Below are 27,967 nucleotides of genomic sequence, written 5' to 3'. Positions count from 1 at the left end.
TATGTCATGGCGATTTATTTCTTTTGTTAGTTAAATATTAGATTAAAAGTCCAAACATGAAGTAAATTTCGGTAACGACCATCTTTATATTTGTTGCTGGGCTCCTACACTTAGCATTACGGTAACCATTGCCGCGTGGTGGTTACCATGGAGATCAACCACAGTACGCGGAAGAGTCGAGTTTGGTAGGCGGTATTTGTTATTATCAGGACGCCAAGGAAGAAGAATAACTCATTTTTTTCTTTTAGAATATTGTGACTAAAGAAGGTAAAGTGAAATTAAATAATGCCAAATGTAACTGAAAGGTGGGCGGGGTTTCAATGGCAAGTGAAAACACACTTAACCAGCAAGGCATGTCTGACTAGCAAGACACTAAAATAATGTCTTTTTAAAACATGTCTGATGTTTAACGTTTCTAACTTGTTCTCCCAATGCGTACTGTTCGTAAAGAAGTTTCCCCGAGCTCATCATGGTGAGTTAATTAGTCATGTATGGTGGCTGTTTTAAAGAGGACAATTCATATTCTAATACTTTCCTTTTCTATCTGGGATTGCATGTTTTTGATTCCCTCCTCTATAAATCTTCTGTTTTCTTCTGTGACTGAATGAGAGGGTCCAAAGAAAAAGGTATGAGCAAGTTGACAGCTTTCTGTTCATGTTGTCATTGTTACTGTTGTGTCTATTTTCGTCTGTGCATGGCTGCATCTTCGTGCCTTAATCTTCTGCAGTGTGAGAAAAAGGCATTGGACGCATTCTCTCAATGTTATTCTCTGACGGTATGCACACTAATCCTGTTGTTTTTATATTTACAGTCAGGCAAAAAGAAACCAAAATTGACCAAAGCTGAAAAGGCAAAACTGAAGCAACAGGAGGAGGAGAGACGGCTGCGAGAGGAAGGTAAGAGAGTAGTAGCAGTGGTATTAAAGGACAATGAGAATGGTTCTTTTGCTTTACAGAGGAGGCCCGTATTCAAGCAGAGAGGGAAGAACAGGAACGATTAGAAAGACAAAGAAAGCAGGAGATCTTAGATGGGCTTGAGGCCAAGGTACCCTCATAATGTGAATATTTGCCTTCCTTAATGATCGCAATACATGATAATTGTGTGCTGTTTTGCTGGCAGGACTTAGAACGCAGAGACGGTGAGCTGGAAGAACTTCGCTCCGTACTGGAAAAGAACCACAGTGCTGTGATTCAATATAAAAATGACGTTGCAGAGAAGTCCAAAGTGTGTGTTGCCATTTAAGTTTAAAGGCCCACGTGGATTCCAGCGTGTGTCATTTGTGTCTCCACAGTGGGACAAATACATGCAATGTAGCGACATACCCGACCCGGCAGTGCAGCAGGATATCAACACTTTTATCAGCTTGTGGCGAGATGACCCAAACTGCAACGTCACCTCTGTGCTGCAACAATGTAGCGTCGCCCTGCAGGTCTGTCCATCTGCACCTCACTGTTTATTTAGGAGGTTAGCCTTACTAACTCCTATCCTTGCCAGTTGATTGAGGAGCTGGAGGAGCTGCTCAGAAATGCTGACAGCTTAAAAGAACTTCTGAGATACCAGGAGTCTCTCATACATCTGCAGGAAATGGTCTACACCAAAATTGTCAACATGACGGCAGAGATCCTGAAGGTGCACTCACACAGTACTCTACATCGTATTGATAAATTCAACGTTGTTTCTAAAGATAATAATGCTCAATATGTTTATTAAAGTGTGTGTACTTTGCGCTCGCTTTCTTATATCGAGCTTGGCTTTTTTAGTATACGAAAAGGAGTACAGTACGTCTTCTTCAACAGCGTAAAATGTAAATTCTTGTAATTTTTCATCTGGTTTTAAAATTTTTATCAGGAGTGTATGTTTTACTGAATAGATAATAATAAATAAATATAATAAATACATTGGAAAATGTTCTTAGCATACAATAAATACATAAATACATACATATATTTAATAATAGAATTAAATGCTTAAAAAATTAACTTAGAATAATGACACCCTATATATTTTTCTTAAATAAATAATAGTAAATAAATATAGTCCATGCATTTGAAGAAGACATTTTAATAAAACAAGTAAATACATAGAAATACATACAAATACTACTAATAAAATTAAGTGTCTGATACAATTTGAATATATTCACTCATAATAAATCAAGTAAAACAAATATCCACAATAGTCAACACATAGATCACGACCCAACGTAAAAGATATGCCACCACCGCCCTAACAGAATGAACAGAATGAAATAGTTTCTTTGATGTTTCTGTAATGGTTAATACACCAGGATGCCAAAGCTCTTTGTTAATGCTAAAATATCATTATTATTGTTATCTATGGATTGTTCAAGTTCCAGTTTTGCAGTAAATTAGTGGTTAAAGGTAGTATAGCAATATAGTCTAGTGTAGTACAGAAATTCAGTGTATAAAATGACTTCATTTGAGGTTTCCCTACACCTGTGAACCAGGAGGTGTACCTAATGAAGTGTCTGTTGAGTGCTTGTGTTATGTGTGTCTCCTCTGTCATCCAAGGGGGCCAGTGCCAACATCGACACAGAGACAGGCAACATGCAGGCTGTGATAAAAGACGAGAACTTGACAATGTGTCTCTGGGCAAACCTGATGAGGAATCACAGGTAATAAGATATCTTTTCATCCACATCTGCAGGTGGAAATTCCTTTTTTGGATTCTCTTGTGGTCTTTCAGGTTTAAATGTTTGGACTTTGAAGAGGCTGGAATGGGATTTGAGCTGACCAAGCAGCTGGCAGCGAGCAACATCACCGTGCGGATCCTCCACACACGCTACGACCACTTGTCCACCCTGTCCAGGATGACCCACATGAAAATGAGCCTACCCTCCATCAAGTCTGTCCAATCTCCATTTAGTACACTGAGAGGTGTTTCTAATATTTCATTGTGGCACCTAGGTCTCCCACCACAGTCGAGGAGGTTCCACCCGAGCAGGGGGAGGCAAAGGAGAACCAGGAGGAGATTCTGGAGGAGGACACGGATGCTCAGCAGCAGCAGGAAACCGTGGAGGATGAGGAGACACCGGCCCAGGAGTCTGAAGGGACTAAGGTAAAAAAAACAAGAGTCCCTGCTGAACTTTCCTGGTCCATCGTCTGTTTGTGCCTCCACTGCAGAATTCCGAAAGCTACGTGTCAAGAAGCAGCAACCCGCATCCAGAGGATGGAGACAGTCAGATCCAAACACAAGTGGAGACACTTGCCGGTACGCTTGACACAATTCTCGTCGAAGAGCTGTCCTTTCTCTTTTCCATCGTCTACTTTCCAGATGACCCCACTCCTCCTCCCCTGGAGGAAACCATCGAGGACGCCAGCGTAGATCTCCATGTGGTGGACTTAATCCAGTACACACCTCTGGGTGGAGTCTTCTACTATGAATTGTTCCAGCTGCCGCCGCAGGCTGTTCTGGTCAAAGGCTGGGAGATCCAAATGGTGGATTCATACACATGGGAAAGGTTATTTGTTTCATGTAACATACGACATCACATGTGTTTTATTAGCATTCAGACACGGGCTTGCAAGTGTTCGAATACACGATTGAAAAGTCCAGTCCAACAGAAGAAGACGACGCTTCCTCAACTCTCGTTGGACTGTCTGTGACGCTTCCTGATACTGTTGTCTTCTTGGAAGCCCCTCAAGTGGCGCGCTGGGCCGCAGCAGGTAGCGAATGACACATTTTGAAATCATTTTGTCCAATTAACCCTCAAGAGGGCCTTTAAATTGGTCTCTAATGACAAAAAATGTTCCCAAAACTGCTTTAAAAATATTATATATTTATATTTTTCTCCACTTTAAATGAGTGAACCTTTTCAAGCTACTTCAGCTTGAAATATATAATATAATACGATACAATACAATATAATATAATATAGGCCAGTATGACAAAAAATGTAAGGTTCCCAAAAAACCAAAATAATTGATATTATTTGATATTTTTCCACTTTAAATGAGTGAATATATTAAAACCATGTCAGCCTGAAAAATATTTACTAAATACTAATAATACTAATGCTAATACTAAATACTAATGTCATTTTAGGCAAATTTAAGGAATTTAAAAATAGATATCCTCTGCCACCAAAGGATGCCTTAAATGTCCAAATAATGCAGGGCCTTCCTTCCTCAGAGAAGCACTGGAGGACAGACGGTATCAGCGAGTTCTCTTACAACGAGGAGGAGGCCAAGATATCCTTCAAGATGGAATCCTTCTACCCTTTTGTGCTGATGCAGCAAACCTACGCCAACTTTCCCTTCCAGAGCTGGGAGCTGCGGCCGCTGGGACAAGACACGGCTCTCTTCAGCATCAACGGGGCGCTCATGGACCTCAGCATCACCATCAAGGTGGGAGGGCAGCGGAGAGGATAACATGGAATGTCAGTTGAGGCTATTCACGTGTGTGTTGTCCAGGGGAACCAATGCATGTTGCAGTCGGAGCGAGAGGTCGGCCTCGCCAACCTCTTTGACCAGTGGATGAGTGGACCTGACCTGCAGCAGGCCATGCTCAAGGCAGGCATCAACGTGTTTGTGAACGAGCACACCGACAAGTTTGTTAATTCCTGCGGAAAGGTTTGCATCTCCAACACTGCGGTGCAAAAGTTTATCCCCTTACAAAGACATGAACTGGCCATAACTTTATGGGAGGTTTACTTAAATAAAAAAAGAGACAGAATATGAAGAAAAAATCTATAAAAACATGACATAAAACAAAAACAAAACTGCGAGCCACAAATGGTCCCCGCGCCACACTTTGGACATCCCCACCTTAATCAAATATGAATCCATTTACTGTATAAACTTTTTGTTGATATTGCTTCTCTTTTAAAATAAAGCTGACAAATGCTGGACAGCTCATGTCTTTTTTAAAAGAGATAAACTTACAAAATCAGAAGAGGATGAAATACTTATTTCATTAGTGTACATAAAATGTGCCCTGCAGGACCCTCTTACAGAGCACACAGCCTATGAACAGATGTCCCTATTTGCCTCTGTCTGCGCCTTCTCATGGAGCAAGTGGAATGCCCAGTGTGGTGCCGAGCATGTCATCATGAAGGTGTTTCTAACACTTTTCTCTCGTCTCCGTTGTGGCGTGATAAGGGCTTTAATTAGATGTTATCAGTCACAGAAGGGGTTGATGTTTGTGCTGTGAACACAGTAAGCAACTTTGACATTTACACAGAGGCCACACAAAAATGAGGAAGGAAATGATATCATGTAACACTGAGGTCACCCGCTTCAATCTCAGGTGTGTGAGCACCAGGGTCCAGATCCAGCGCCTGATGACTCGTGGAGCCTCTACCTCCTGGGTGCTAAGAGATTTCAGAAGCTGGAGATAACGGAGAGCAGCGAGGATTTCTCCACCGACCACCATCCCGACAGCGAGTTTCACTCCACTTTCATGCACATGCTGCAAGACAACGTGAGCGCTGAAGGGATAAGTCGAAGCAAGGAGTCCAGCTTTCTCTTTGTGGACGCTGTGCAGAGTCTGCTTTGTGCCACCAGACCGCTCATGTTTTGTTAAAGCCAAACCAAATAAAGTACACCCTCTACTGTAGAATCGGCTACTTTATTTATGCAAAGCATCTTCTTGGCAACATATAAAAGTGTATGAAGTCGTGACAACCACAGCAAAAAAAACAACCTTTGGTGTTATATAATAAAATCAAATTCACATATCACCCACTCCAAAAGTAGTTATAAATATACATTTAAAAACACATAAAATATTTTATTACCAGTGTTTATCAGCTTAAAAGGTTATAAAAAGGACATAGGTTTAAGAAGCCGTTGTGTGGCACATGGTAACATTGAGAGGATGTTGCACTAAAATAAATGTGACAATGCTCTGATGAAACTAATTTTAAGGACGGTGGTTCCAAAAAGCAGGCAAATACTGAGTGAAAACTGCATTATCATGAAGGATGTTGGGCAACCATCTCATGTCCTCAGCAAACGCGATGGACAAAAATCCTCCGTTTGTGTTAACCAGGCCCAAAAGCCCAACTGATACCGTTTAGGCATCTTCAGGCACCACCAGCAGTCTTTTCTCCGTGTGGCACAGACAAATCTACGCGGAAGGCTGACAGTCGTAGTATTATTCACTCCCTGGTCCAAAAGGGGTTAGACTGGGGGTTGTCCGTTATGCCGCAGGCCAGTGTAAGGCCAGAGAAGCTGCTGGATGGTCATCCAGGAGTCCCCGGTGCCCACAGGGGCTGCGTCTACTGCTGGCTGCATCACCAGACTGGCCAATAACGCCAGGAGACCTAGTGGTGATGATGACGTAATGATGACGCAGTACCATCAACTAGCGAGTCTTAAACAAAGCTATCAAAAAGGAGCTGACCTGCGAGCACGAGCACCATCGCCAACCAAAGCCAGAGCCCCCTGCTTCCCCGCGCCACTGCGGCCGCCGACGCCACCCGGGAGGAAGTCAACGTGTGGGACAGGGACTGGGATAGGCCTGGGTCGGAAGATGCCGGGCTGGAGGAACAGCTTGGACTGGATGGAAACAAAGTCAAGCAAGTCAGAGACATGAAAACGAGGCACAGTTCCATGCTAATTGTGATGATGGAATGGAGGCAGTGAGAGGTTGCTTCAATGACAACAATTAGATCATCGAGTCATCAGCATAATTAACACGCAGCAGAATGAAGCATTTAGCAGCAGGAAAAGGTGGCTTCTTCAAACCACTTCACTGTAAGTGTTGGAGATGGCACAGATGTTGCATGCAATGGAGTCCACAAGCACATCCCACTTCCCTTCCCTACACACTTACAGCATGACAAAGAGCTCATCCTGACTCCTGAAGGGTGTGGAAGGAAAGGGAACATTCAGAACATTCAAAATATTAACTTGCAAGGGAAATAAACAGATCATTAGATGTTAGTGAATGTCAGAAAACCCACACAAAGAAATCAATGCATGATAAGCTGAAGATGGCGTATGTGATCAACTCCAAAAAAAGTCAGCAGAAAAGCCCTGAACGCATCACAAACGTTTCATCACTTAGGAGGATCGTCTTTGAATGAAGTGATGTCTTACTCCACTTCCATCTGATCAAACTAAATGATGAACTCTTCCATTGTGCGTGCGGCCAGAGAGGTGCGTATGGAGATGGACTAACGTCTTGAGCGGCAGAATGAGGGAGGTGAGTTTGCTGCCCAGCTCACTGAGACTGGACCTCCTCCTCTCTGCCACGGGCTCCTGCGGCTCGTCCGCCGAGTGGGCGTCAGAGTTGTTGCGCGTCGTCCTGTGGGCACGCGTGGGGTCAGGGCATTGACACAAATGACAGATTGATGTACAAAGCATTGCTGGATTGCAAATTAATGCACATCCAGCGTGGACACATGCATACATTTACCGTGCAGACGCATTTTACGTGCGTCATGATCGCAAACATTTTGTCATTCTATCACTGCGCTACAGTGTACGGTGTGGCACTCTTTCCTATGACAAACACATGCAACACAGGACTTCTGGACACACTTGACTGTGCGGCTGGAATGTTTGAAAGATCGCTGCATCACTAGTTTACATTTCAAGGTCACATTTTGAAAGGTCCCATATTAGAACATTTGTCAACTATTTTAGGTCTCACAAGAGTGTGTTGGTAGTTTGCTGGCCAAAATCTAACTTTACAGACACTTTAAAAGGGCTTTTTCTTTTGTTTGCCTGTACCTTCAATGCTAATGAGCTGTGTTTGTCCATGAGTGTGTGTCTCCAAGAAGCACCACTGTGCACTTTGTCCACTTTTTACATATACACTGTAACTCCGCACTTATCCAATGTAATAGGTGCCATTCATCACATTCAACAATGCAACGTTCAGTGGGACAGGAGGACACAAACGTTAGCGGCACTAGAATAGCTACGTAGAGTCATGGAAAAAATGATTAGACCACCCTTGTTTCCTCAGTTTATTGATCCATTGTAATGCCTGGCACATTAGTTTGGACAAATATAATGACGATAACAAATCTAGCTCATAAGAGTTTAATTTAAGAGCTGATGTCTAGCAACTTCCATGGTTTTCTTGATAATAACCAAAATCACTTAAGTTCTTACATGAATAGCTATAGCATTGTACTGCCAAAAATTTTTACTATTATGAGTCATTTTTGTTGTCATTGTTATATTTGTCCAAAGAAAAAAGGTACCTTTAGTTGTATCAGGCATTAAAATGAACAAGAAACAACGGTGGTCTAATCATTTTTTCCATGACTGTATGTAGAGCGGGGGTCTCAAACTCAATTTACCTGGGGGTCGCTGGCGATAGGGTCTGGTTGTGGCTGGGCCGCATGAAGTATTGGGAACAGGGCTGGGAATCTCAGGCTACGATACACGATGCACGGCTCCCGATAATGATAATATCTCGATACAGTGATGGGTGAAACAAAACAATGAATACATTTCATAGTTTGTATTGTGCTGCATTCAGCTGGGATAGGCTCCAGCTTACTCGTGACCCTACAAAAATTTTAGAGCATTTACACAACTCCTCCATGTCTAGTCGCGGGCCGCAAAATTGAGACCTTGAGACCCGACGTAGAGCATTTTAACAGCAACATCATGCTAGGTTAGCCTATTTCCTGGAGAAAATGACGAAACCTACAGCTCCCGAGCTGACTGATAGTTGGTAGAGCTTTGTTTTAAGATGTGTAGTGAAACCTGCTGTATTACAAAGCTGTCCTCCATGAAGTGGTGGTACACAGGGGTTGGGTTTATCTAGCTAGGGGCGGGTCATGGACAGTGTCATGTTCATTTGCCATGAAAACAACTCTTTTCTCAAAAGTGAAGGTAACGAGTGAGAGATATGACTTTTACACTCTTATAATGCATACGACATAACGTCCATGTTGCATCAAAGGGGACCTTTCAAATCACAATTTATGCAGCCATCTTTTCCATAACAGCCCACTGTGCAACGCTCTCCCCTGGCATTTCTTACCCCTTCATCATGACAGAGGGCTCTTCTGTGTCAACCCAGGCGGCAGAGCTAACAAAGCGTTTAAGTGGGGGGCGTGCCATGTTCTTTCCTGCCACATTCCTGAAAACCACCATTGTCAACAGGGGGGCACAATAAAAAAACAACCTTTGTTATGGTATAAAGCAAACCTCTCAAGAGCCACAATGCCGGTGTGTTCGACAGAAGCAATTTCAAGTGTTCCCTTCACAAAGACATACTGTAATGACAGTTGAAGGACAACACGCACACTTGGACACTTACCATGGAGATCTCCTGGTCAGTCTTTCTGCCTCCATGTCTGAACCATCCTGTTTGCTCTACACGGAGGAAAACAAACAAGCACATTTTCAGGAGCTAGAAGAATAAAACCACGAGTGCATTTTTAAAAGACACTACTTTACATAAATGAGAATTTGTGGTCCTGAGGTAGAGTCACTGAAGGTTCTCTATTATGCAAAATTGCCTTTTTAATGAGGTTATAACAGTAATGTGTCCTCAGAGCCTGGTTATGAGCACGGGACATAGACAACATTACATCATCTCCTTCATGAGAGGCACTGAAATGGTTGGTTTTGAAGATGACGTCGTTAACAAACACAGCTCATCAGCATTAAAGCTGCTTTTATGAAGACAGACTTATTTAAAATAGTTGAATAATAGCGTATGGGGTCTTTAAAAGTAAGCAGAGCAATGGCAGCATCCTCACCACATCATAGTGCATGTTGATTCCACCAGAGCGAGGTATTGCTGCTATGCTAACCCGCCGAGTTGATGACTGCTGGGATCCAAGAATACAGACAACGTCACAATCACATCATCGTAAACCATCGTAAACCTGCGACACCCGACCTTGTAGTATTGTGATGTTGACGGCTTCTTGCCGCGGAACTCATCTGCAAGGAGGCCCAGTCAGCTCAGTTTTTTTTTCCCCCCAATTTCAAAACGCATGCGATTCGGCCCACCTCTTTCCGTGTGCGATCCAAACGACCGCTCGTTCTGCATGAGCGTTTCTCGCAGCTCCAACAGCTCTGCGTGCTCCTTGGTGTACACCCTTCTCAGGTTCTCTACGTGCTGAATCATCACCTCCACGGCCTTGCCAATGCGACTCTCCTGGCGATGGCAAAACCGTGATTTGAAAAAAGAAAAGCCTGCAACTTTTTAACGGTTTCCACACACGCATACCTGATGAATGGCTCCAAGCATCTCAGCGCGACTTGACACACGTGTCATGGACTGGATGAGGATATCCAGATTCTTCTGTAGCCTGTGGATGATCTCCATTGACTGGTTATCGTCCTCACATAGAGGAATAAGAGCCTGCAAGAAACAGGGAATGTTTGTAATTTGTGTCGCCCCTCCCTACGAGTTGTGCTCAAAATGCTTTGAAAGACATGTTAGCATACACACAATACAGATATTCAAGGTTTAATAACCATTAGCCAAATGGTCAATGATTTATGGACAATTGGTTGCTAAAGACAGTTTGGTTGATGGCGGCCATGTTTTTCCAACCAATCTTGCTTAAATTTGACAAACATGCGCTTGCCAAGCCCCTAAAAGGTGTGTACCAAATTCAGCTAAACACCCTAAAGCAGTGATTCTCAACTGGTGGCTCACGACCCGTCGGGGGTCTTTATAAAAAATAAAATAAAAAAATCTCAACCAATATCTGTGAATGCACCTCGCATCCTCGTCTGCTACGAGGTGTGTGGCATGTTTATGGTCGACTTTGCCAAGCTTGAGTGGGAGGTGAAGGACATCAAATGGGGACTTAACATGCAGCCTGTCCGACACACAGCTGCAGATATCTGCTGGAGAAGAGCGCGCCACAAACAGAGACACGGCGTCTCACTGCTGCAGTCCCTTTAAGTAAAAAATATTTGAGAAGTTTGAGTAAAAAAATTTGGGTCACCACTTGACACTGAGGGGTGATGGGGGGGTCCCGCAGCCAAACCAGTTAAGAACCACTGCCCTAAAGTTAGGTTACACAAACAAATACATACCGTCATGTCTGTAAATGTGTGGACAGTAAGTATTTGGGCACCAGCCACAAACCTGCAGTAAGCCCTGGCAGCTGGACACCTCCCTGCGAACATTCTCCTCAGCCAGGTCACGTGACCTCTCTTCCAGGCGCAGCCTCTTTTCAAGGGTAAACATGTCGCACTTGAAACCCAAAGCTAGACGCTGGAACTCGGTCTGAAAAGGAGGACACAAAAAATGGTATGCTTTCCCAGGACACTGTGCCACAGTATGACATTAAAGAAGGTCCAAACACACCTCAATCTCTTTGTCATTGGGCGAAAGGCTGCGGAGAAAGACAACATTAGCACATCTTACACGTTTACATGAACAGACATGCATGCACTTAGTTCCTGAGTGTGCACATTTTCACAGTGTACCGATGTCCCAAATACATTACCGTTGTCAACAGTCATTATTTCATGTTAGCCCCGCCCCTTCCGCTACGTAGACAAGATGGTGTCCATAGAGGGTGGCAGGTGGCATTTTTACCCTTTTGAGTACAGTGCACTGCCTTTTGCCATACTTCCCAGTGCGAGCGCACGCATGCATTCAAAAGAGTAAGTGCAGGTAGGGAAGCGTGTGAACTGAGATGGACCCATGGTCTCACCTGTTATTGTCTGCTCTGCACGCATCCCCGTGGTCGGAGATTGTTGAAGCCTCAGCTAGACAGTGAAGAAATCATTTCCTGACCAAACACGCTTTATCTTGAATATACAATGACATTTAGTATGACACATACATTCTTTCTCAGAGGTTGCAGGGGTCTCCCTTTTGTTCTCCCCCACCTTTTGGGCTTCCGTAGTGTCCATGCCATGTGACAGCTCCTGCAGGTATGAGTTAAACATTAGTGCCTTCTGATGCGCCTCTCTTTTTAATGCTGTTTCTTCCACCAAATTGTCCTCCATGGTGTTATATCCTTATTCATTCCCTCTCTTGTCCTTCACTGGATATTTTTTTTTTCCCATAATGAAGGGTTACGGTGTAGATTCAAAGCCGCTGGAGTGTAGCCTGAAAATGAGCTTTCTCTCTTCCACTCAGCATCATCCACACCCATCCACCCACAAAGCTGGAAAGACAGGCTCCCTATTCAAGTTGCAGTGTCATGTTGAATGATGAAATCCACCTTGCTCCATCACAATCACCATGCCATGGAAGCAGAAAGTTCTTTTAGGTGATGCCAAAAACTGCAAACATTTTGCTGAATGAACTCATTTAGGTCACTTCATCTTTTTGTCAACATCAATAAAAGTCAACCAGGCAGGTCTTACCGGTTGCTTCTTATTCTTCCCGTCATGGGCGAGGGAGTCCTTTTTGCTTTCTAACTGATCAGAGGTCTTGCTGGCCACGCTGCTCTCCGATTGGCTGGTCTGTGTCAAGCTTGGCTGCTGACAGCCCGTGTCAGTTAGGGTGGTGCCACCGACCCTGGTGGGCTGCTCTGTCCCTTGAGGAAGACCTGTGTGTGTGTGTGTGTGTGTGTGTGTGTGCTGGGAGGTGTTGAAACTTGCATGCAGATGTGAAAAGCTGCAAAAATTGAGACCTTCGCATCCTACCTGCCATGCTGACCACTTCAGTCGGAGCTGCCGTGTTACTCTCCTGCACGCTCTCCTCTTCTTCAACGACCACAGGAAGCAGGCTGGTGCTGAAAATCAGTGTTATAGCGTTATCTCTCGTATCAGTAATAAGAGGCGGATGTTGGGACTGCTGATGCTGAGTTATTTACATGTCCTCCGCTGCTGACCTCGGTGTCGACTGGTCCAGGATCAGGCTCTGAAAAAGTTGCAAAGGGCTGAGCAAAAGGACAGATCTCTTTCAACGTACAGTTTACATACAGTTAGCGTACCTGTCCCATGGCAGTGAAACGCTTTCTGAGCTCCACAGTGTGTGGAAGAGACAGATTTGGATGATTTCTTATATAAGGTGCAGTTTCATAAAGCGCCCTGCAGCTGTGTGCGAGTGTGTGTGTGTGTGTGTGTGTGAGAGGGTGCTAAAAGAACTCGCTTACACTGGCACAGTGCTAAGTGGTGGAGGTGGACTTCCTGCATACACACTTGTGTGAACATTCACACGATGGAGCAAGGTGAGTGCATAGCAATAGGATGTTGTGTAATGGCATACACGCAGTACTGTACATAGCCAATTTAACAGGCCAAATGGTGAAAGAGCGCAGCTTAATTTTTAAAAAACAATACCAGCTGTGGTTGTCGATGGACAGCAAATAATGACTGACAGTCCTTTGACATCAGCGCTGACACCTTGTCCTAGTTATTGTTTACCTAAGAGTGATTACATTACAGACAAAATGTTTTCACACCCCCTGATTTGAAATATTATTGAGAAACTAATAACATCTATTTATTTATCTGTACTCTACAGACTGAACTCGAAACTGAAATCAGGAAAAGCGTATTCAAGAGTCAAACTGCATGTTGAGTACGATCAATTCATACATGTTGGCAGATCTGCGCTAACAATGAAAGTACCCCCTGCCTCTCACGCCCCCCCTTGACAGTTCATTGCGCTGTTCCTAGCGGGGCCCCCCCCACTACTTGAGAAGCACTGACCGAACACAATGTAAACCAGAGTCCAGATGTCAGACATGGCCAAGTGATGAATTACGGAGACAAACGCTTGCTGCATAAGGTTGAACTTACTTCATGTAATTAAGATTCATGTTAAGTAGCGGTGGTCAGCAACTTAAAGTTCTGCCAACTATCTGTCAGCTACAGACGTGGGCGCTATAAAGTTCATCATTTTGTTTTTACTCAGCTAATAGGCTAACCTAATTAATTGTTGCTGTTAAAATGTGACTATAATGTCAGCAGTGCAGCTCATATACTGTAGCTATGCTAGTGTTGCTAAGGTGTCCTCCTGTCCCTCTCCTTCACGTTAAGTTGCTGTATGTGATATATGGCATCGATTATGTTGGACAATTGCAAAAAAAATAAAAATAGTGCTTCTTGGAGATACACTCTCATGGACAAACGCAGCTCCTTAGCATTAAAGCTACAGACACACAAAATGACGTGTTTCCAGAAGGACTGACTAAAAGCACTTTTAAACTGTCTGAACTCCAGCATAAAGGCTAGATACTTAAAATGGTTAAAAAAATAGGAACCTTAAACAGCAATACAGTGCAATGAATACTTGCCTCTTTGAGCACCATAGTTCAGTTAAGTAGATTGCAGCCAAGACAAGAATGTCCATCCTATTTTCTCATCTCTACTATGTATAGAGTGAAAGGACACTCAGCACCTCAGAGTGAAAATAAATTCACTCATACCAAACCCTCTTCCATATCACCTCCCTTCTAACATCCCCCCGTAACACAGCAAACACAATCCAAATCTGTGGAGGAGAGGAATAAGAATAAAGGAAGCGGTGTGCTGTAGAGAATAGAGGAAGCTGCTCCCTTTCAAATTCAAACACTTCCTATAGTGCCACTGACCTTTGCGCAGCTCATGTCCTCTTTCTCCTCCCCCTTGTGCTCCTCACCAGTCAGCTGGATGCTGCACACAGGAGGAGCGTCAGGAAGTTTTCAGTTTCTACGCTCTACTTTTGTTTTCTAGTCACATTCTAATGAACAGCTTTCGTTTCATTGTCGTTGGACGGACTGAGGGTATGCAAAGAACTGTTTAGCCTGTGCTCGCCTCCCACACACAGGAAATCAACCTTTGACTAGCAAATGTGGAGCACGTCGTAGGGAAATGATGGTATAAAAATGATGACAGATGCTAGAGTGGCAGTGATGAGATTCAATTGAACAGGTCTCTACTTTAAGAATGATTTTTTTTTTTATACTCAATTCACCTAGCACTCTGTGGAGTGTGTGAGCTGTTGCCAGGTGGAAGGGCTGGATCCTGATCAGGTGAGGTGCTCACATTCTGGGCTGAGTCTTCAGACTGAGACAATGCAGTCTCATGTGTTTCTGCATCTGGACACACAACATTCAACTCAAACAGACCTTCATGCCGTGGAAAACTCTCTTAAATGTTTTCTTTTTGACAGAAACAGCGAGCGCACCAAGTGAGTCAGGAAATGACTCATTCTTCAGTTAACTTGTAAAGATGCACTGCGCTCAACGGTCGACTATACGCATGAATACAGTAGCTGATGATCTGCATAGAGACTGAATAAAGAGAGTGAGGAAGAGAGAGCAGGAGGCGGCGGTCTTACTACGGTTCTCTGAGTGGGACGGATCAGGCAGGGCATCCGCCTCTAGGTGCTTGGGGCTGACAGCTTGTGAGTGGGCGTCCGAAGGTGGTGCTGCCTCGTCCTGAAAAACCATGAAAATGCTACGCGTTTAGAAAAAAAAAGAGGGGTGAAAAGTTGAAATATGCAATGTACATTAGTCATGTAGGAAACTACACACTCACTCCAGAATAAGAAACGCTTGAATGAAGCTAGCGGACGATATAAAACATCAGCTTGCTGGTTGAATAACTGCTGAAAAGCACTGTGGTCATTGTCAACTCGCTGTCACACAATCAGCAAGTGTTCAGTTGAGTACACATTACTGTCACCAATTTGCATATTCATAACTGAGGAAAATTCAGTAGATTTGAAAAGGTTGTGGCATCTTATTTAGACATCTTATTAGTCATTTTGCAAACCATTATGTATTGTTTTATGGTATTCCATGTAGAAAATATGTGATCAGCCCGTTATGTAATGTACTACAGTCAACATAAGGGGTCGAAATGAGCTTTCACTGCTTCACATATACTGTAAAGAAAGTGCACAAAATACTGCTGTATGACTATAAATGACGTGTATCGCCCACTATGGGTTGTGTTCAAAATGTAATACAGATATCCTTAGTTTTACAATCTTTAGTCAACAACTTATGGACAGTTAGTTATTTGCAGGGGCAAAGATGTTTTGGTTGATGGCGTCTACCAAATTTGGTGTTGATTCAGCCAAACACCCTAAACTGGATGTTTTGTAGAGTACATTGAACTGTGTGAGAAATTTCAAGGTCAAACGTTTAGGGTTTATTAACGGCGCCACCATATGGTGCATTCGCCTGAAAAATAGTAGCACAGGCAACACAGTAGGGGTGCATGTTTTGCCCAATGTTCAGCCTTTTGTGTGCACTGGTTCAAGAGTAGAAGAGTTAGCTTACATAGACACAATACATATGCTGTTGGACAAAGTATAAAGTATGAGTTGTGTTGCTCCCATCACAATGAACATGATATCGGAATGAATTTTACCTGCAAACAATGATGTTTCACCTCTGGCTCTGACTGAGTGCAGGCTGAATCTTCTATGTAACACACAGAGAGGAAGAAAACACATCAGAAAATAAAATGACAGCGCAAAAGTAATTGAACATTTGTCCAATTTATCCAGCCCTCCAATAAAGTAACCCCGCCTTGTGCCATAAAAGGTCAAACCGTGTATAGTAAACAGAACTGTGCTGCAGGAGGGGCAGAGGGGTTAGAATATCATACACAGCCAAAGTGGCATTAGTGGCGGCATTCGTGCTCTAATTTTTTTTGTCTCCCTGCCTGCCAGCCAGTCATGCAGGCGAGGAATGGGGGATTACTGCTCGCTCGATGGCCTCAGATCACTCTTACACCTGGCCATAGAAGGGCCGTAAGGAAAGGAGCTTGACACACACATTCTCCCTCAAACACACAGCTTTTAGAATCAAACCACCATAGAAGGCAGGGGTCTTCTTGTGTGTGTGGATGTGAACGGAGCAGTGCTTCAAGGCTGGCTGCATGTCCTTTGACTCTGATGGATTACAAGGAAATAATCCAAGCCCCCCTCTCACACACACACACACACACACACACAAAGACAATAATAGAGTTAAATCCTATAGTCACTGTGTGGGGTTTTCAGCCAGCCAGTCCTTACCTACTAGTTGCTTGCATTACAGATAGGATGCTCTTGTAGACAGCTTGAGTTAAGTAAAAAACACTCTGTTGATTGTCTTTCTCAAAAACTCATTCAAAAAAGCAAATTTCCTAGTTAGAGGATACTACACTCGGAATGAACTCTCAATTCAACATTTTTAATGATAAAAATGAGCATTTTTGCTTTGCCAAGTTTGACTTCCTCTGTGTCCTCACTCACCTTGGCTTGCGTCCAGTGGACTCTGGACGGCAGACACAGGAGTGGACGTATCCCTCACTTCTCCCTCACCCGTGCGGTCCACCACCATCCACTTCTCCTCCCCGTCATCCTCTTCGCCTTGCTCTGCTACCTTGCCCACCGTCTCGTCAGCTTTGCTCTGCTTCGGTTCACCCTGTGCTCGACAGTTGCTTGCTGGTATTTCGCTTTTCAGGAAATCTTGAAGGGCGTATTCCTCATCCCATTCCAGGTCTTCCCCAGGCTTATCAAGGACAAATACAAGACAAGATACAGCCCATTACAAAGCCAAATCTTACCACAAATTATCTAAAAATAAAAATATGCTCCTAGTTTAGGATAAAACACAACATAAATGAATTAATGTACTGTATTGGAATGAAAATGTTGGTGCGGACACCAGTGCAATTTGAGAGACGAGTGTGTAGGTGTATGGCTGCATCTGAAGTTGTGCACACTTCAGACGCCAACTCATAAGCCTTGCCACTGTTCTGTTGTAGAAAATGAACACTACATCAGTAGATAGCAATGATAATGTTCTGAGTGTGATGCTATCGACTATTAAAACAAGTCATTTTTCCCCCTTATTGTAGCCAACAAAATGTGATCCTACAATCCTACGTATACACAACAAATTAAAACCTGCTCTAAAAGTGCTCAAGTGTCTAGAAGGTAGACTCCAGTCTCTCTCAAACTGACCTCTTCCTCTGGTGCAGGTGTCTGGCATGAGGCCTCTCTGCTATCTTGAGTGGTCTTAAGCTGGTCTAGCTCCTCGCAAAGCTGTCGCTTCTGGTTCTCCTGCTCCTGCACCCTGCATGAATAAAACCACAGCATCGTAACGAAGGAAGATGACAACACCAGAAACATGTCCAAGTATTGAAAAGTGCCCAAACAAAGTGATAGAGAGGTCCTAGAAAGCAGTACAGTGGACATACTGTACCCAATCCGCAGGCCCATGCAGTGTCCCATTTTGTTTCCCAGGGTGACCAGCGCCAGTTCTCCAACTGGCCCCGTGCAGTTTGTCACACCTTTTGATTTCAGATGGCACACTGCGTATTGATCTTGAAGCCCAATCTAAATCTCATAGTGCAGTTTAAATGTAGAATGAGGAATAAGCCCTTTCTAATATGCTTTGTGAGCACCACCCTGACCCCCTCTCTCTCTCTCTGGGCTGCTCCAGAGCCACTGTGACTGTTATATAGCTGCACACGCACACACACACACACACACACACACACACACACACACACCATTTTTGACTTACACCTTGCAAAGGTCTTAAATCTATATTAAGGACTTTCACTTTTGTCTCAAATTGGAAATGTACGTCTCTGCTACATGAGGCATGAGCAAACATAAGATAACCTATCCAAACACAGTATTACTGTAGTCCAGAATTGGCCGTGGCCCAAACCTATTGAGGCGGGCTCTTAGAGGCGCTTACGGTCGGGATGACTGACAAGTCCTTCCCCCGTTGAGCAGTGGTTAGTGACAACACAAAAGGCACAACATTTCAGAAAAGCACTAAAGTAACGCCACGGTAACCTCTACTCCACTTAGAAAGCAAAACGTTACCTGACGGAAAGGTGCAGTATCTCAGTGCGGGATCTCCTCATATTACTGGCCATTTTGATCAGCTCCTTCTCTATTGAGTCAGTGTACTGAGCAAGCTGGTCCAGGCTGAGGGCCCAGTCTTCCCGTCTCGCGTCCAGCTCGGCCTGCACTGCCTGTAAGAAGTCAAGGCCAAAGGGGGTCAAGTCTCTCGCTCAGGTGAAAGGCTGAATGTTCACCTAACTAACTGTTAGAGAATTTCCATGGCAGTCAGCTGATGAGCAAGCACTCGACTAATGATGTCCGTCTCATTTGTGTGTTTACTGCCTTACGTGCCTAATGAATGCAACAAAGCTGGAGGAGGGACGGAAGGGGAACGAGCGAGTAGGATAGTCAGAGTGAGCAAGAAGGGGAGTGGGTTGTGTTCACGCTACAACACACCGAATAAACAGCACTGAGAGAGTTATATAAGCGATAGTGTGTGGGAAAGAGAAATATGAGAGAAAAATGTGCAACAGGTGGACAAAAATGCAAAATTTGCATGACAATAACGCGGGAAGGTGGCCGACGCAGGCACACACAAGCAGCAAGGTTGCAATAAGTAGTCCTGATGATAACACATTCATTGTTGACATTTCACACCTCAAGACTGGCGTCTGTGTCGCCCCCTGGCTGCAAGTGCTCATCCAGTAAGGCTTTCAGTGAGGATAGAACAGTGCGGGTGTCTTTCCTGAAATTTGTCTTCTAGAAGGAGAGAACAGAGAGGAAGGCACATGTTACCTGTGTTTCTATGGACATGCCCTGAGGCTCCACACACTTCATTTCACTTTATTACAAGTCTGCTCAGTAGTTTCTTGAACTCCAATGCCATGTGTTCGGGGCTGGGTCCATTCATCATCAGCAGCACCTCCCTGTCCAGTGTCTCATCCAGAGGCGAGGCAAAGCTCACACTTGTGGATAAATGATCAACCCCATGGATGAGCTAGAGAGGAAAACAGTGCGTTTATAGTCTCCATCTCAAAATGCAAGCGCAAGTGAAGTGCTGACCTCCAGTGGTGACTGAGCCAGGGCCAGTTCTGTCTGCAGGGATCCAGAAGGGCTCTGGTTCAACCTGTAGGCTACCGAAAGAGACACTCCTGCACTGTGATGGGAGTCATGAAAACAAATGGAAAATGTGAAGATGTTCATAAGACTTATGAACAAAACCGTTCAATTCAACACGATTCTTTGTTCGCCTACCCAGCAAGGTCTGGATGAATCATCTGCATCTGGTTCTCCAGTTTGCTCTTGTCCGCCCTCAGCAGCTACAAAACAATAAGCAACACAAGGCATGACTTTATTCTACAACAGTGACTTGCGGGCCGGATGGAGACCACAAGCTGCCTATTTGGGGACCCTGAGATGAACCTGAGACTTCTTCACTGTCAGCCAGCAAATGCCAAATTGCCAACGAACAACTTTTGTTTTGTCTTTTCATTGACACTAATATCACATTTACATTAGATTAGACTCTCCTATTATACCAAATTGTGTGCAACCAAGGCACCGGACTGTTGATTCTTTGGGCTTATTTTGGCTACTCTTAGCATACCGTCACATATTGATGGGTGGAAGAAAGTGTTTTATTGTGGAGAATAGAAACTGTTTCATTGCTCTGTGAAAGAGGGCTGCTGCCGCGTGTGACTGTTAAAAAAACAAGCTTTGTACTTGTGTCTTACATAACATTTAATAGTACACACAATGTGGTTTATTTTTTAATAACTGGCCGGCAATTGCCAAACTTGGCCAGAAGATTGGGAATCTGACACTGTGGGCTTCAAAGTAAAAATAAAAGATCGAGAAGCTTTTTGCTTTATTTTAGCTGTTGCCACATGTTCCGCCACTGCTGAAGATGACTGTCAAAAACAAATACTGTTGTCTTACATAAAATGTATTCTTTACTACACACATTATTTTGTTTTTAAGTGATTGGTCGACAATTGCCAGATTTGGCCAGAAGATTGAAATCTGACACTCGAGCCTTTTAGTGTGTATGTTAATTTTTTTAATTTCAGTTTTTTTTCCTTTTTTTGTTTTAGTATTTATGTCAAAATGGCATTTAACTCTTCAAATAGCAAATACGTATATATACATAAATCCCGAATGCCCGACTAACCTTTCAGAGCACTTTAAAGCCATAAAAACGGCCACAAGGTGGCAGAAGTGCATTTGATGAGAGCTCGGCAGGGACCATTTCAATAAAGAATCAAATATGAAAGGAAGGAGGAAGTGAGAGAGCGTGGAGGAGTCTTGCATGCAGAGGGTTACGCATTGTTGGGAAATTTTAACACATGCACACGCACACACATATGTGCACGCATCTGCGTGTGCGTGCACTCATAGTTCAGTTCCAAATGTGAAAATGTGTGTTATATTTATAGATACATTATTTTGATGTAAAACAAGCCCTTTTTATACAGTGGTATAGTTGTTTAGATATTTGAGCTGTGAGAAAAGCCAAAAACATTTGTGTCAAACTGAAAGTTATGCTTGAAATGTATCTTTTCACAAAAAGCCGATTTTCTCCCTTTTTTAGTTGGGAAATGATATTTTCCTGAAACTTACTGAATAACAAAAAAAGGTAGAAACAAACTTTTTTTTTCCCTGATGAGAGACATGGTAGGTTTTATGTTTATATAGCCATAGAACACAATATTCTGTGTATCTTGGAAGATCAGTCAAAATCTTCTAAAATGGCCGGTACTAAAGGGGTTGTCTTTTGAAAAATGGCTGGGAATGAATGAGTTAATTTTACTTTAGTATGCACTTTTCTTGTTTGGAATGAAAAGGACATTTTCTTTTGAATATAACCATATTATGGCTTGATCTATTTTAAATGGACCTTTGACTCATTGAAAAACTTCTTTGTGGACCTTTGATATTTGTATTTGAGTACCCCTGCTCCATAATGATTATTAAAGTATTCATTGCAAATATTAAAACACTAACCTCTGTGATGGAGGAGTATTCTTCCACTGCTGCCTTTAGCTCATCTACCTGTCTGCTCTTCTGAAAAAGGCAAATAAAAACAGACCATCGATGAAAAAGTTCCTGTTGCCTTTTTTTTAGGATTAGATGAACAATATTTGGCAGTTCTGCAAAAATAAAAAATAAAAAATACACAGGCAGAAGTAGTAACACGTAAATACATTTCAATTTGAATAGGACAATGACCTCTTGCATTCGAGCTTCCTTTTCACAGATGACAGCATCAAAAGAGTGAATCTGCACCTGAAGACGAGGATGTCACACCATGTATTACAAAATCAGTAAAAAAAGAAAAGCAAATGACCCTAAACCTAATGAAAGTGTGAAATGGATACAAAAATCTGGATGGTCAGGAAAGCTACCTGAAGGTCAGCGTTAATGTCACACAGCTCCGCTATTCGCTTCTGAAGCTCGTCCATCTCCATGGTGACTTTAAAGTTCTGGGGAAGCGTCAGAGGGCAGCTGTTTTCATCATGCCTGTGCTCTCATCTAGAGAAAAGTGGAATATTTACCTCCTCTTGCAGCGATGCAATATTGGCTATCAGACCTTGGTTTTCTTTCTCCTGTGAAGCACAAACGGTTCACATCGTTTTTATTATCCGTCTCTTTATTATCGCAGATTTTCACTCTACAGTATTTGTTGTTGTGGGTGATTCTGTCTGACCACGTGTTTGCTGTGTGCGGAGGCGCGAGCTCTGTCCTCCTCTGTGCAGCTAAGAGTGGCCTTCATTTCTTCCACTTCTTCTTTTAGCATCTTCTCTTTGTTAACCAGCTGCTGGTGACTGTAAAATAAATCGATTGAACTGCAGAAAACGTCCATGCCCTCTTGGACGTGTATGTGAATGTAGCTTACCCTCTAGCCTGGTTGCGGAGCTCCACGTTCTCATCTGCCAGCTTTTGGTTACTATCCTCCATGCCCTCCACCACCTGTTTTAGCTTCTTTACCTCCTCCTGGAGCTTTTGGTTGCTCATCTGGAGGTCGGCAACACAGTATACAAGCTCTGATGTTTCACTGTAAAGACAAACAAATGCTCGTGTGTGTGTTGAAACTCTTCACACCAAAAAATAAAATACTATAGAAATGAAACTTGGATATACTTTAGAGTAAATAGTGTAGTGCAGTGGTCACTAAACTTCTAAACTTCTCTGGTCTCGGCCGTAAACCTGGGCAAGATCTACCCCCCCCCCCCCCCCCATTTGTACTTAAATACACATTAATATACATGTACTTGTTATTGCTTGTTAGTGTTAACTATTCAGCTTTTTCTCATTGTGCCTTTGACTCTAGTTTTACCATTTTTGCTGTTTTTTAAATTATATTTTCTTTCTGCACACAGTCCGCAGATGGCCCCTGGGCCGCACTTTGGGCACCCCTACTTTTGTGGCTCTTCGTCGGGGTCGGAACTGTGGTGTCGACTGTATGAGCAAACTACAATATACTTGGCTTGTTGGCTCAGTGTCGTGGCCGAGCGAAGCGATGGTGGTTGAGGGGAGAGGGGCTGTGTTACAACAGTCGGTCCTAATGAGTAGCGTTTTTTTTGGAGGTGTACATCTATGGAGTTATATTTACGCCTCAGCAATGGCTGATTTTGAGCAACAATGTGCAATAATTACTGTTGCGTGAGCAGGCATATCGCTTCAAAATCTCTGTCTGTCTGACTGTCTGTCTGTCTGTGAGTGCGAGGCGAGTCGGTGTACGTGTCTATGCTCAAGGTACCTCCGGTCGGGTTTTGGAGATTGGGCTAGTGGTTGGAGCTTGCCTGGAGAGCGGCAAGGTGTACGGGCGTGTTCAGTGGTCAAAATCCGTGCCTGTTGGTCATTCTCCAGGGAGGGCAGCGCACTTATGTAATAATTTTTTTTTTTCTAATATTCTCGCGATCGACCGGCAAAGTCCCAAATATCGACTAGTAGCTGGGGATCGACGAGTTGGTGACCCCTGTTGTAATGTGCATTATCTGAAGAACACAAAGTGGGGCTGCATGAGTGCTGCTGCCACTGGGGAGCTGTGGTTCATTCAGGAAAAATATAAATTCCATTCAATTCCTTTGGGAACCTGGGCCACATGGCAGTTTTCCAACAAACACTAGTCCAAGATGGCAAGTGTCTTGCTGAGTACACAGAAAGTGATGGAGTGGCAAAGTATGTCTCCTCCACACCTGAATGCACAACTGAGCCCCTGTGGGGTGTTCTCAAGCGGAAGGAAGGAAGGTGGAGGAGAGCAAGGTGTTTAATCTCCACTAAACGCACCAGTGATGTCATCATGGAAGAAAATTCCAGTAACAACCTGTGCAGCTATGGTGAATTCCATGCCCAAGAGGATTCAGGCAGTGCTAGATATCACTTGTGCTCACACTAAAGACTGACACAATTGGGACATGTTCACCGTGAGGTGAATGCACTTGTGTTTTTAAGACAATAAGCTATTTAGACAATAATGGCTGTGGGTTGACTTCTTTTTAGAGGACAGTAAATATATACTCAGTATCAAGTTGCACACTGACTACTCTAAAGGTATATATGACTTTCATTTCTATAGTATTGTCCCTTGAGAGGCTGAGAAAACATGCTCTCTTCTGAGAGATACTGTAATTCAACGTAACTTACAATTCAGCTCTTGATGCATCCCCTCCAAAGCCCTCCAAGCTCCCAGAGGTCATGTTAAGCAACATTGACCTCTTGGCTACAATACAAACAACACAGAGTACACCAATGAAAAAGTATATACATGGGACGTACAGCACAAGCACCCACCAGAAAGACTGTCTTTCAGTTTGATGGAGTCCTGGGTTACGACTTCTTCTGGTTCATCCCTTGGGTACAACACAGGAATCAATCAAAAACATGCAACCATAACAAGGCAAATGAGCATTCTTATGTCAATGCCTGTTGCTGCGGCAGTCTTCAATCCACTCCCTCATTACAGCGTGGTAAGTGTCCAGGTCGATGGAGACGTCTTTGCGTTCTGGGTCCAGCATGTTGCAAAGCTCCTCCAGTCCGCTGTCCTCTGAGCTGCGACTGGTGGTGTGCCGCAAGTAGTCCACAATGTGAGACACATACACCTTACCTAAACAATAAAGGGGTTTATGTATAACGACAGTATATAAGACAAATATCAGTCAAAGAACGTTTATCACCATTGTAGTTTGCCCCAATTCCATTTCAAAAGCCTTATTCTCTACCAAAGCCACTACCTTATGTACTGTAGCACTATATCAACTTGTCCATAAAAGAGCAACATGGGTACAAGTTAAACAAGACAGTTAAACAGATGCTCACAGGCACTAAAAAGAAGACACCATTGCTCTGTAAGCTCTGTAAAGACAACAGCAACTCATCACTGTTGAAGACTGAGTGACTTGCTCGATTGTTGTGCGAGTTTGCGTCGGCGTTACCTCGGCGCTGAGTGTCACACGCATGGAAGATGGTGTCGAGCAAATTCTCCTCACAGATGAGGCTGATTTCTGCCATGTTCTTGCTGTCGGAGACCGGCGTGTTGCCTAGGCGTAAGAACAGACAGTGAAAGCACATGATGCATGTTCTTCCTCCAGGCACAGAGGCACCATAAACTGTATTGACTGAACAGACACTGACTTGTGAAAGCTGAATAAGGTCAGCTACTTTGGTTTTAGTTTACGGTGTCTTAATATTTTTATTTTTACAATTTTTGAATTTTTCTAAATCAAAAAGATTAGCATACAGGGTGGATGCAGTCTCACAAAAGGGAAGAGCTGCCCTTCTTCGCTCTAGCTAGTAGAAAGTCATAGGAATTCTAAATATTTTTACGCTCTGCTGAATGAATGAATTAGAAGGCCAAGATGGAGGATTACATGGCCATACTCACCAGGAGATGATCAGACTTTTACAACAAAGTATCAGAACTCTTCCTGGAGAAGGATAGGGTGCATGTACTTCATACACAGATAAAAAGGTATGAACACAAAAGTTTTTTTCGGTAAATAAAAAAATAAATAAATGGGACTAAGAGGCATATGACAATTTGAAGACTTTTTTTTTTTTTTTTAAACAAACGTGAATTCTCTTCTGTTGGTTATCCTTTTAATTTGCAAACTGTATTAACATAAAAAACCTGTAAAAGTGTGTGTTTATTATTACAACATTGGTTCTGCTGCTGCTGTGTTGTGCAATATAATTTTAAATAAATTACCATGTGGTCAAAGGGAGCTGAATTGTTTTTAATACATTTTCATGCAGTCCAAATCGGAATTTATAAATAAAAAAAAATAAATGTTATATATATATATATATATAGGAAAAATGAGTTTTGAAATTTTGGAAATGATGAGCTTTGAATTCATGCCCCATACTCTTTGTATTTTATATTTACACCATGTAGGATATGTAGAATCTGTGATACTTGCGTTGCTGAGAAACTAGTCAAGCACAATACAATGCTGAGCTTTTGCCCCAAATAGCTAATAAATTGTCATAAGAATAAGTTGCACACATGTTGGTTGCCAGGATTCATCTACAACATCCTTCATGCTGCAGTTTGGGCCTACCTCCATCTTCCAGTGACAGTCTTTTCACAACCAGAGCTGCATAGGGCAGCTCAAACTCTGTCGAGTTCCCCGTGTCTGCAGAGCTGAAGTTGAGGTTGTAGGACACAGTGCTGTGACTTGGGGTGAAGGTACGAGAGAGCGGAGGGCTCTTGCTTGACGGCGCAGATTGGGGCTCACCATGTGTGAGTCTCAAGTACGTGGAGTCTTTGGACTGGCCTGTGGGAGTGGAGCAATACCTCTGCCAGGTTTTAAATGGTTTTACATCACTGTCATCAGCACTTCTCCTCTCTCCAAATGTGCTAGTGATTGTGTATGTGATGTTAGCTGGTGTGGGGGGATTGCATGCTGGGGTGGAAAAAGCGGAAGGTGGGATCGAGGGACCCATGGTGCTCTTCTGGGGAGGACCAGAGCTCGGCATCCCCTCCTCCTTCCGCCTCTCACATTCGTCTTTGCGGCGGGTGCCCTTCTTCAAGATAGCTTCCAGGTTGTGCCTGAGGCCACACCGGGGGCTGTCGTAGCTGCTGGAGGAGAGCTTAGGGATCTGGAAGGCGGAATATGGCTCCCGCTCACCACGCCACTGAATGGTCTGCAACTTGCGGCAGATGCTGTCCACCGGGTTGTGACGTCGCGCTGGCTGGGCCATGTAAAAATCCATGCTGGTGAGGGCGAGGCTTCCTAGCTGGAGTCTGAGGATGGATGAAGATGAAAAATTGATTAAAAAATAGGCAATGGATACTTTAATATGATGTCACATTATCTTAAATGTAGTACAGCTACACTTTTATGACAGCTTGTGTGGAATATTAGCTAAATGTGGAAAAACATCAGTATATGACGTATCTAATTCATTAATTGGTTGGAGAATAACACCCATATCCACTACTAACAGCTATTATTTTGTATTAAAAAAAAGAGCAAAATACATCAGCATTAGAAAGTAGCCACATTAAGTTACAAACTGCTATTATTTTCGGTAATGATAATAATGTAACGGAAGTTTAAAGTTAGCTCAATGCAATTCAAAATGACGTCCATTTAGGGGGCAGGTGTGCAAATGAGCTAATTAATTCAGCTGACACACTGACGTGAATTAATTTGCCACTGCAATGATAATAATCATACAATACAACTCATCTTCGACTATAAGACATCATATCACGCAGCTGTCCTCTTATAAAGGATACTCGTTGTAAAGGTTAAGAGGACAAAAAGTAACTTCTTTGCCTGTTTTCCGCCACTCACGACCAAAAAACAGGTAGGCGCCTGACCAAAAAAATAACCTTACCTTTTCTTATAGTAAAAAACGACACAGCATCAGTCTCGGTTGTAAATGTTCGTTACCTTAGCGAGCTTGATTGGAAAATCTGTAATCGAACGGTCCACGACACGTGCATGAGCGGTAGGTTCGGTGAGTGGAGAAAGTTAAAACCTTGGTGGGCGTCGCTAAGAGGTGGAACAACAGCACCACTCTGCGGTCAGCTGCTGAAACTACAACGACTGACAAAAACGGGTGCAAACTTTAATATTTAAATGTCTATCGCTCTTGCATAAACTGGGACAGGCACCAGAGCTGCCACTTACGAACGTCCACCTTTCTTCTCCTTTTGAAGGTTTTCTTATAAACTAATAACTTATTATTGTTGCTTATTAACAAATTACTTATTTGACAATAATATGGTATTACAGCATGTTTACATGTGGTAAACGGATTCTAATGAATACTGACACTTTAAACACATTAATTTAAAACTAGCAATTAT

The 27,967-nt window shown here is 43.2% G+C and overlaps 2 protein-coding genes across 15 annotated transcripts; one reads left to right on the top strand and one right to left on the bottom strand.

Annotated features, from left to right (window-relative positions):
* The first annotated feature begins 64 nt into the window (after positions 1-64).
* Positions 65-5,568, top strand: dnai7 (dynein axonemal intermediate chain 7). Of its 3 annotated transcripts, none has more exons than XM_054752913.1 (16): positions 65-267; positions 451-472; positions 812-896; positions 956-1,044; positions 1,120-1,224; positions 1,292-1,429; positions 1,495-1,629; positions 2,532-2,635; positions 2,707-2,865; positions 2,928-3,078; positions 3,144-3,458; positions 3,527-3,686; positions 4,153-4,367; positions 4,434-4,592; positions 4,963-5,076; positions 5,269-5,568. In XM_054752913.1, the coding sequence occupies exons 2-16, from the start codon at positions 470-472 to the stop codon at positions 5,542-5,544; spliced, it is 2,208 nt and encodes a 735-aa protein (XP_054608888.1). In that variant the 5' UTR covers positions 65-267; positions 451-469; the 3' UTR covers positions 5,545-5,568. The 3 variants fall into 3 exon arrangements, with proteins under 3 accessions (XP_054608888.1, XP_054608889.1, XP_054608891.1); XM_054752914.1 differs by having other exon boundaries at positions 65-472; positions 3,144-3,231; positions 3,295-3,458; XM_054752916.1 differs by lacking the exons at positions 65-267; positions 451-472; positions 812-896 and having other exon boundaries at positions 1,027-1,044; positions 1,120-1,226.
* On the bottom strand, positions 3,914-27,623 carry lrmp (lymphoid-restricted membrane protein). Of its 12 annotated transcripts, none has more exons than XM_054752901.1 (40): positions 27,549-27,623; positions 26,208-26,893; positions 25,080-25,184; positions 24,571-24,751; positions 24,439-24,497; positions 24,292-24,367; positions 22,541-22,699; positions 22,352-22,469; positions 22,200-22,250; positions 22,050-22,127; positions 21,874-21,930; positions 21,649-21,708; positions 19,900-19,964; positions 19,708-19,801; positions 19,496-19,642; positions 19,303-19,404; positions 18,685-18,836; positions 17,809-17,920; positions 17,095-17,353; positions 16,224-16,276; positions 15,184-15,283; positions 14,818-14,941; positions 14,456-14,516; positions 12,731-12,777; positions 12,561-12,649; positions 12,279-12,463; positions 11,750-11,834; positions 11,618-11,672; positions 11,266-11,293; positions 11,044-11,184; positions 10,171-10,305; positions 9,951-10,098; positions 9,838-9,881; positions 9,695-9,766; positions 9,250-9,305; positions 8,971-9,069; positions 7,147-7,272; positions 6,799-6,825; positions 6,367-6,521; positions 3,914-6,286 (listed from the first exon to the last, which is right to left on the bottom strand). In XM_054752901.1, the coding sequence occupies exons 1-40, from the start codon at positions 27,599-27,601 to the stop codon at positions 6,144-6,146; spliced, it is 4,587 nt and encodes a 1,528-aa protein (XP_054608876.1). In that variant the 5' UTR covers positions 27,602-27,623; the 3' UTR covers positions 3,914-6,143. The 12 variants fall into 12 exon arrangements, 11 of the variants coding, with proteins under 11 accessions (XP_054608876.1, XP_054608877.1, XP_054608882.1 ...); XM_054752902.1 differs by having other exon boundaries at positions 9,695-9,763; XM_054752907.1 differs by lacking the exon at positions 7,147-7,272.
* Positions 27,624-27,967: the final 344 nt, after the last annotated feature.

Source organism: Dunckerocampus dactyliophorus, chromosome 15 (genome assembly GCF_027744805.1).
Source record: "Dunckerocampus dactyliophorus isolate RoL2022-P2 chromosome 15, RoL_Ddac_1.1, whole genome shotgun sequence".
NCBI lineage: Eukaryota > Metazoa > Chordata > Actinopteri > Syngnathiformes > Syngnathidae > Dunckerocampus > Dunckerocampus dactyliophorus.
This window is presented reverse-complemented; position numbering and strand designations above follow the sequence as displayed.